Source organism: Penaeus japonicus, unplaced genomic scaffold (genome assembly GCF_977035675.1).
Source record: "Penaeus japonicus unplaced genomic scaffold, GWHDUDI00000001_assembly GWHDUDI00000024, whole genome shotgun sequence".
Taxonomy (NCBI): domain Eukaryota; kingdom Metazoa; phylum Arthropoda; class Malacostraca; order Decapoda; family Penaeidae; genus Penaeus; species Penaeus japonicus.
This window is the reverse complement of record NW_028234426.1, coordinates 21754402-21764401: the sequence shown is the minus strand read 5'-3', so window position 1 is coordinate 21764401 and position 10000 is coordinate 21754402. Positions and strand designations below refer to the sequence as shown.

Below are 10000 nucleotides of genomic sequence, written 5' to 3'. Positions count from 1 at the left end.
TATATATATATACGATATATTAAATATACTATATATTATATATATATATATATATAATCTAGATATATATATATAGTATATATATATATGTATGTCATAGTATTATCTGTCTGTATATGAATATATAGTGTACAATATATATATAATAATATATATCTATATATATATATAATCAATATGTATGTATATCTATATATATATATATATCACTAATAATATGTATATATCTCTATAACTATCACTCAATGAATGTGTATCACTCACGACTCTACACACGACTCACACAAACGTCTCTATAACGCTCTAACTCATCTTTTCCCTCTGACCACGATCTCTCTCCGAAATCCTCAATACTCACACTCACACTCACACTGTCTGACACAATAATTCACCCTCTCACACACACTCGTCAAACACGCTACGTAACTCACGCACTCACGCTCTCACGCTCCCTACGCAGTGCCCGCTCACACACCAACACAAACTCACTCTACACACACACTACACACACCTCACAGCCACACACGTCTCACACACACGACTCACACTTCCACCCACACACATCTCACCCTCTCTCACACACACACAGTACTCCACACACTCACACTTCACACTACACACTCACTCACGTCACTACACAAGACTGACTGACACACACACACACACACCACACCACACACACACAACACACACTCACACACACTAATCACATAACTCTTTCACCCACACAAACACACACACACACACACACACACACTTCAAACACAAACACACACACACAGCACACACACGACACACTCACAACATTACACACAGCCCCTCACACCACACTCTCACACCACATACACTCACACACACACTCTCACACACCCACACTAAACACACTACACACTACAACACGAATACACTCCTACACCACACTCACACACTCCCACACACACTCACACACACACACACTCTCTCTCACTCACACACACACTCACACATAAGTACACTCTCTTCAAATGTCATTTAGATATAAAGACTCTGACCCCATACTACTCTCTATTATCTTAACATCACAATCATATCAAACACACTCACACTCACAAAACTATCACTCTAAAACAAACATATGTGTGATGTGTGTTTTTGTTTGTTGTGAGAGAGTGATTAAGAGATGTGGTGATAGTGTGTCATCTGTCTAAACTCTCTCTCACTAATCACTCTCAAACACTCACACTACCTCTCACTACAATCTAATCTATCCATCTCCCAAGTACCTACCCACACACAGCCCAACCACACTCCCTCCCACACACCCCCCCCCACACCCCCTCCCACACACACACCCCCACACACCCACCCCCACAATTCAATATATATCTACTATATATTCTAAATATCTCAATTCTAATAAACATCACTACTCAAAATGTAGCTACATGAAAAAGTACACCTCAATATATATAAACAAGTATACTCTCACTCAATATCTACTCACTCTTAGTTATTTATTTATTTTTGTCTATGCATTGCGTGTCCGACCGCTAACATGAAAAAGCCAATCAAGCCATCAATATATATTTATCAATTGTTGTGAAGTGAAGTCATGTTAACTGACTTTAATTGAAGAGAAAGCGGAACTCCTCAATTTCAACGAGTGTCATCTAAGGGGAAACCAATTTGAATTATATTTGCACACAGGAGGATCCTTCCAGCTGCCACTCGTTTGTTATTGCTCACATTTCATATCAATAAATGGCACAACAGAATTTTTGGACGAATACCTGTGATGTATATAAAGATAAAACATATTTCTTATGTCTCCTTTTTTTTATTGAAGATATTTCTAAACACCTGAAAAAGTAAAAACAATTAATGTCTATAGATCAATATAACAATTTTTATCTTTTTATTAGCCATAAATGTCATTGCCATAGAGCTTAAAGCACCCACTGAAACGTTACCCAGGATTGCTAGACCGTGCAAGCAAACACATCTTATTGCTACGGCATCGAATTTGACTCCAGGATACTTCCTTGTTACAGCGAAACGTTTCTGCACAGTTACTCCCCTGTTCTAGGATATCAGAACGGTGATGGAAACATCTTGTTACTCGAAGCCGTTTCAAAATATGATGTGAACACGGGTCTAGCACTCGTGTGTGATGTTTGCATGCAATTACAGCGATGATATGCTTCGCTTGTTCGAGATTAGAATGCCTTAGTTCAGGGTTGTGTTCCGGCCTTTGCTGCAAACATTATTTGGGTTGTGTAAAGATTCTGTGATTTCAGTTTTGTTGTGAAATGACTGTGGATAACATATGTTTACCTGTCTTTTATAAAACGTAAATATTAAGGATTAAGAGAGAAGAAAGGAATTTGTCTAGAATTAAGTTCCTGTTAACTGTAGCCATTGCATGTGTAAAAAAAAAAAAAAAAAAAAAAAAAAAAAAAAAAAAAAAAAAAAAAATCTGATACCCTTTTGTTTTGAAATCAATGTGAATAGTGTATGACAGACTGTCTTTATAAATGCCTAACAACAACAGATTCTATGACGAAATGAGAGAGACACCGAAGACTTTTGACAGAAAGGGGGATTGAAAATAAAACTTTTTTTTTAAATCCCCAGCATGTGTGACTGACGCGTGTCCATGTATCCTGACACATAACTTTTTTCTCTTTTTTCTGGAAAAGAATCAGAAAAAAAAATCTTTAATTAGACGCAAAATAGATGAGAAGGTAATGACGTTTTAGGTTAATTAATCTCTTCCTTAATCACAGCGACGAAAACTTCTGGCCAAACAGAAATAAACTGTTTACTTTTTTTCCCCAACGGTCCTGAAAAGGCCAGAAGATGGATGAGTATTTCGCTCGTTTCTCATTTTCTTTTTGCTTTATTTAGTCTTGCTTCTTGAGCAAGAAACACTTTCCTCCTGTTCATAGACTTTAATAATTCCTTGACATGTTGAGAAGTTAAAGGAGAAAAAGAAAGACAGAAAATACACATACGAAAGTAGTGTTCTCTGTTAGCAAGCAGAAAATACTAGTAGGTAAGTAAGTTGACGAAGAACAAAAGGTCATTATCAGAAAGACTCATTATCCAAGAGATATTTATTAAACTTTACATATAAATGTAACATATTATAACACTTGTCACATAATATCTCACAGAGACACATCAACATGTTGTAACTATCGAGGTTTTGTGTTTAATTCTTATTTTTCACATCAAACTATTGGTCTAGTCAGCTGACTGCTGTCCTTAGAGACTGCTTAATCTATCACTAAAGTAGAATTAATAAATTGGCTTTCTTTTATTAATAAATCAGTCTTTATTTACATGAACATACACTTTTTTGGTCTTCACTTCCCCTATTTTAATCGGAGTAACATGTTAGTGGAGATATACATATATATATATATAAAATTTACACACATTTGTCGGATTTGACATCGATTTTATGTCAGATTTTATAGATATTTTCCAGAATTGGGACCATCATCTAGACTAGCATTGCCCCTTAAACACTTTGGTCTGTTAGGTAGACCCTCGGGCTATAACCAAGCCCTTGGGACTACCCCTCTAGACTTGTTAACAGACTCTAGGTGCTTTTGTCAGAGCCCAAGGCTGTTTTTCAAACTGTAAGACCCTTTGTGAGATGCTAGACTTGGTTACTAGATCTCGGGGCCTTCTGTGAGTTCTCTGAGACCCTAGAACAGTTGGTCAGACTTTAGAAGTTCTCTGTTGGTGTGTGTTGGTGTCACTTCGTGCGATCGTGGATGTGACTGCAGGTTGTATTAACGTGCAGATGTGGTTTAAGGGAAATTTGTCGGACTCCGGCATTATTAAAGAAAAATAAGCATAGGAAGAAGAAAAAAAGGGGGTTTTGTATCTTTCTTAATCATCATTATTATTTGTTTGTGGTTACGGTGTGTTATATGTATTGTGTCAAGTATTGTTGTGTGTAGATTTACTGCAGGTACGGTTATGTAGAACTTATACATCAGTGTATCAGCACATATGATAGTTCGAGGTGAAAACGCAAATTTGTTTTTTAGAGTGAAATGCAGAGGGGTGACTAGGAGGGGAGATTTGATTTAGGAAAATTACCTAGTCTTATCATCCTAAGAATGGTGAAGAGAGGAGAGGGGGCAGGTAAGAGGGTCATAAGAGGTTAATTAAAATAGAGAACTTGAGGAGAAGGGTGAATGGTGAGGAGGGAAAGATAGATTGTACATATACATTACAGTGATACTGTTGTGCAAGAAGAAGGTGAAAATGGTACACATTGAAATTAGGCAAATGTAGTAGATGAAAAGGGAGAGGGATAAGAATACAGGAAAGTAGAATTTAAAGAAAGGAAAAAAAACGAAAAATGTAATGAGAGAAAAAGTAGAAAGAGAGAGAGAACCTACGAGAAATAGGAATAAATGAAAGATAAGGAAAAAAAAATAGTCCACCATCCTGCGCCTTGACCTCTCTGACCTCGCTATTGGGGAGAGATGGCGGGTCAGCGAGTGTGAAGACGGGATCTAGTGTTAAGGGGAAAAATAAAGAAAAAAAAAATAGAATAAGACAAAAAGAAGGAAACAACTTATGAGAAGGGGGGCGTTGCGATAGTATGAAAAGGATTGGAGCTTATTTACAAAGGGTTTAACACCTTTACATGTCTGTGGAGGGAGAGTCAAACATTAGGAAAGGCGGAAGGAATATTTGTAAAACGAACAGTAGGAAGGGGAGCTTGGAAGAGAAAAGGTGTAAGAGCAAAAATGAATGGGAAACGTAGAACGAGAGGAGAAATGCAAAGGAAGAGGTTTTACTAGGTTTACGTACAAGTAGAGAAGTAGAGCGTACAGGAGGAGGGAAGGTGTAGGATGTAAGAGCTAAAGGAACGTAAGCAAGGACGATCTAGATCAGATTATGCATCTACTTCATTGATATATTCTTGACTATCGATCTATTCATTTAACAACTGACAGGTTGGGGATGATCATTATTTGACAACCGTCAACTTGGTGATAATGAAATACAACTATGTTATTCGGACATATTGCATTCAGTTAGTCATCACCAACCTCACAGGTGCATTCACATACTAATTGCAGTTTCAGTTAAATTGGAAGTAAAATTCAATAACCAAGAACCAAACTAGAGTGAAAAAAGACAATCAAACAAGTATAAGAACAAAAAAATATAATGAAACAAAGTGAGAAAAAGGGAAAGACCATATGAGAAGAGGAATGTGAAGGAGATAAATTTAGAAAGAAAGGAAACGCAGAAGTGTGAAGTGTCTATGCTGGGGCCGGGAGGGGGGGGGATCAATCTAAAGAATGAGAAAAATGTTGGAAGAAATTGTAAACGAAGTTTAAGGGAAGTTTAGGAAGGAGAGACAAATTCAGGAAGAAGGGACGATTTTAGGAGAGAGAGGTAAGTGTAGGAAGGAGGAGCAGGTTTAGGTAGGAGGGGCAAGTGTATGAAGTAAGGGCAAGTATAGAAAGGAAGGGCAAGAGTACGAAGGAAGGGCAAGTATAGAAAGGAAGAGCAAGGGACGAAGGAAGGGCAAGTATAGAAAGGAAGGGCAAGGGTACGAAGGAAGGGCAAGTATGGAAAGGAAGGGCAAGGGTACGAAGGAAGGGCAAGTATAGAAAGGAAGGGCAAGTATGGAAAGGAAGGGCAAATGTAGGATGGAGGGGCAAATTTAGGTAGGAAAGGCAAGTGTAGATAGAAGGGGCAAGTCTACGAAGAAGGGGCAGGTTTAGGTAGGAGAGGCAAGTCTAGGAAGACGAGGCAAGTTTACAAAAGAGGAGTAAGCTTCGTCAGGAATGCCAAGTGTACGAAGGAAGGAGGAGCAAATTTAGATAGGAGAGGCACGTGTAGGAAGGAAGGGCAAGTGTAGGCCGGAGGGGCAAGTGTAGGAAAGACGGGCAAGTATAGGAAGGAGGAGCAAGTGTAGGAAGGAAGGGCAAGTCTAGATAGGAGGGGCAAGTGTTGGAAGGAAGGGCAAGTTTAGGTAGGAAGGAGGGGCAAGTATAGGAAGGAGGAGAAGTGTACGAAGTAAGGGCAAGTCTAGACAGGAGGGGCAAGTGTGGGAAGGAGGGGCAAATGTAGGATGGAGGGGCAAATTTAGGTAGGAAAGGCAAGTGTAGATAGGAGGGGAATCTACGAAGAAAAGAGGAGTAAGCTTCGTCAGGAATGCCAAGTGTACGAAGGAAGGAGGGGCTAGTTCAAGTAGGAAGGGCAAGTGTGGCAAGGAAGAGGAATGTGAAGGAGGGGCAAGTGTAGGGAGAAGGGGCAGGTTTAGGGAGGAGGGGCAAGTGTAGGGAGCAGGAGCAGGTTTAAGGAGGGGTAAGTGTAGGATGGAGGGGTAAGTGTAGGATGGAGGGGCAAGTGTAGGATGGAGGGACATGTTTAGGATGGAGGGGCAAGTGTAGGATAGAGGGACAAGTGTAGGATGGAGGGACATGTTTAGGATGGAGGGGCAAGTGTTGGAAGGAGGGGCAAGTGTAGGAATGAGACTAGGCGAGGCGAGTGGAAGGGAAGGACCAGGCCACGAAAAAGAAGGAAGAAGAAAAAAAAAGATGAAGTCATCCATGACATCTAAACATCAACAGTAAATATATATCTATGTTTATATATATATAATTCTTTAATGTAAGCATCATAACATCTTGTAACATCTTGTAACACTTTTTAACACCTCGTTACACACATACACACAGATCCCAATGGAGACCTTGAAAGATTTTGTTTTTTTGTTCGTATCAAACAGAAAAGAGAGAATAAAATCTATCATGAAGAAATATAAACGTTGATGACATCATTCTCGAAAAATATCAATTTACCGACAAATTCTGCCAGACACACTCCGAAACTAATACTTTGTGACCATAGCCACGCCCTATTTCCGCCCACACTCCCTTTCCCACAGAGGCGCCCACAGCTCGCCCACACTTGGTGTAGTGAATCTCCCACACCTGTCCACCCTTCCACTCCTCGTTCCCTCCCCTTTCCCTTCGTTCACTCTGTTCCGTTTATTTCGTGACCGAAGGAATGAGGGGGGAAAGGGGATGAATATTCCTTCTGAAAGACCACTGATTTGTAAAAATTATAATTCTTTCTCTGCTCATTTTTATTTATAGTCATTCATATTTGTTGGTATTTACAGTTAAGTCTGTCCATGTCGATCAATGTGAATCCGTTTTCTGTAATACCCGAATATCTAAAGTAGAGACTTCCCTTGCGTTCGCATTTTTCTAGTATAATGCATATCACACGCTAATTCCCATAGGATTTAACATTTCTTTTTGTGTTAACATAACATCTTAAAAATATCAGTAATATCACAACCCTAAAGAAATACATTTCTCCAGTCTAACATAAAAAGATAAAAGTTCATATCCACTTTTTTATGAAAAATTATTCACCCTCGGCATTTAAATCGAGTTCAGTCTGTCACTAAAGTGTCTAGATTATGCGGAGATGTATGAATTCATGTCATGTCCGGCAGGTACTGAACACATCACTGAAAAATTGACTACTTCATTGTTTGTAGAACACTTCACTTACGTAATATGGAAAGCTCTTGCTCACTTGTACCTATAGAATCCTCTTTCCTTAAGCAATGTACGTACTTATGAACACGCATTGTTGCACTTGCAGTATGTAAGCATCGACTTGTTTATCTTCATGAATATCATATGTTTCATGTCTACTTATATCACTTCCTGTTTTTTTTTGTTTTTTTTTTATTTTGTCTTTTTTATAAACAAGAACACAGTAAGCAATCACACACTCACTTATTTTTTTCCAAAACTATTTTTTTTTTTCTTTCCTTATTTTCACTAACAACCAGTTTGGCGAGTCTTAGCTTTCTCTTCGCTGGCTGCGGTCAGTGCCTTCCACCAATTACAGTCATTAATGGTAATATCACTATTCCTTCGACGGTGCAATCAAGGAGGTGGGAAGTCCGAATCGCCGAAGAGGAAGGGAGGGTACGCAGGCCAGTTGTCCGGGAGACTAAAATACAGTTCAGGAGAGGTAGGCCTACTTTCCTCCTTCTTCTTAGAGGGAGAGGAGGAGCTGTCTTTCTTACTTGAAGATGTCGCGGAGGACTCTTTCTCACTCGATGTAGGAGGGGGAGATTTCTTTGCATCTTTCGTGAGGGACTTCGTCTTTTCGTTAGCCAATAGGGTGGGCTGTGAGTGAGATGGAGGTGATGCGGTGGAGGACGAGGTCTCCTCTTTCAGGCTGCATCCTACTGCTCCTGGGGAAGTCGCAGAGGACGAGGACGATTCGTCGTCCTTCCCGTGCTGTGGCTGTGGCGGTGGGCTTTCTGTGTGGATGTCAAACGGCGGCTGTGGAGGTGGACTTTCTGTATTAATATGGAAGTGTGGCTGTGGCGGGGGGCTCTCTGGCTCCCTGTCATCCGCACTCGACTGGGGAGATCCTTGGGAATCAGCTGCGCCCGATCGTTCTGACGGCGGCGACGGCGTTTTCAGTCTCTGATGCGGAGGCGATGGGCTGTCATGTGCGCTGTCAGAGTGTGACTGCGGCGACGGACTCTCCTGTATTACACTCAGTTGCGGGTGTGTTAACAAACATCTATGCTTGTGCTCCGACATTGCTTGGACATCGCTGTATTGCATATCATTCTGCGGAGGTGGTGAGACGTCATGCCGGATTTCGGTATGCGTAGGTGACACAGGCGCCGTGTCTTCGCCTGTGGGCGGTGAGAGCGACGGCGAACTCTCTGCGTCGAAGAACTTCGGTAACGGCGGAGGCGTCGGAGCCATGGCGTTATCGTCGTCGTCGTTTTCAAAGAACTCCGGAATGGGTGGCGGCGTCGGAGGGTTCTCACTTGCTCTCCCTTGCACCATCGTACTTCTCTCCGCATTTGGAACTTCGCCCGCAAATCGGACTCGATGGTCGTCTCGGTTTATCAGCATTGGCGGAGGGTTGTCATACACACTGCGCGGCGTCTCAGGCTGGGGTCTAGGGCTATCATATGCACTGTGTGGCGTCTCAGGCTGGGGTCTGGGGGCTTCATACATCTCAGGCTCTAGAGTAAGCGGGAAGGGCGGCGTGACGGGTCTCTGTGACACCAGCTCCCGGACGTCACCGGACCTCGGGGAAAGGGGGGAGTCCTGGTCATTGAGGTTGGGGAGAGGAGGTGATGGGGATGAGTTGTAGAGGATGAGTGAGGAGCTGTCCTGCTGGGAGGTGTTGGTGGAAGAGGAAGATGTGGACTGGCCGTAAATTGATGAATTAGGGAGCCTGAAGGTGTTGGGGGACGTGGGGGGAACGACGGGGCGAGGGGAGTGGTGAGAAATGGCGTCGTACTGCAGTTTAGCTGGAGAGAGCATGATGACGCTCGCCTGGCTGGGAGATGACGCTGAGGATTGTCGGTGGTCACCGGATGAAGGCGAGGTGACGGAGCGAGGCGACACTGACGTCTGACGCTGCAGGTCATTTACATACACCCACCGGTAGTCCGTAGGCGGCGAGGGCGTCCTCTCGTACCGACGACCTCCGGCTGGTGATGTTGGCTTATCATAGTGCCGAGCTCCAAGTGGTGAGGGTGGCCTCTCATACTTTCGGTTTCCATTCGGCGAGGGCGAGTGATGAGCTTTTTGATGAGCTTCTGACACAAGCTTAACTACGACAGGCACTTCACCGCGCCGTGGTGACATGCCACAACGGAAATTTGGCGGTGGCGAAGGGGAATTCTGTTGTTCCAAACCATTTGGGGAAGAGGAGCCACCTGAAGGGGATGGATGAGGAGGCCGTGGATGTGGAGGCGAAGGTTGAGGGCAGAGGTGAGACAGAGGGAGTGTTGCCGTGTTATGTCGAGGATCATCTGGTGGAAGTGGGGAAGTCTCATGCCTGAAGTCGGGTGGCGGCGAAGGTGAAATCTCGTGAAGGTACTCTCGTGAAGGGGAGGAGCCCGTGCTGCTCGGACTGCTGGGTGGAGCAGGGAAACATGTAGGCCACTCCATTTCTTCTAGAGGTTTGTAGG

General features: G+C 42.6%; 2 protein-coding genes across 2 annotated transcripts in view; both read right to left on the bottom strand.

The window, feature by feature from the left end:
• Nucleotides 1-7484: 7484 nt before the first annotated feature.
• Nucleotides 7485-10000, bottom strand: part of LOC122260171 (uncharacterized) — a 2948-nt gene continuing 432 nt past the window's right edge. The window contains exon 1 of the mRNA XM_043027320.2: nucleotides 7485-10000. This exon is cut by the window's right edge and continues 432 nt beyond it. Coding sequence (XP_042883254.2) covers nucleotides 7935-10000 — 2066 coding nt within the window. The 3' untranslated portion in view covers nucleotides 7485-7934.
• Nucleotides 7799-10000, bottom strand: part of LOC122260172 (uncharacterized) — a 5365-nt gene continuing 3163 nt past the window's right edge. Inside the window, exon 1 of the mRNA XM_086551147.1 lies at nucleotides 7799-10000. This exon is cut by the window's right edge and continues 3163 nt beyond it. The gene's annotated coding sequence lies outside the window, so the exon portion shown is untranslated.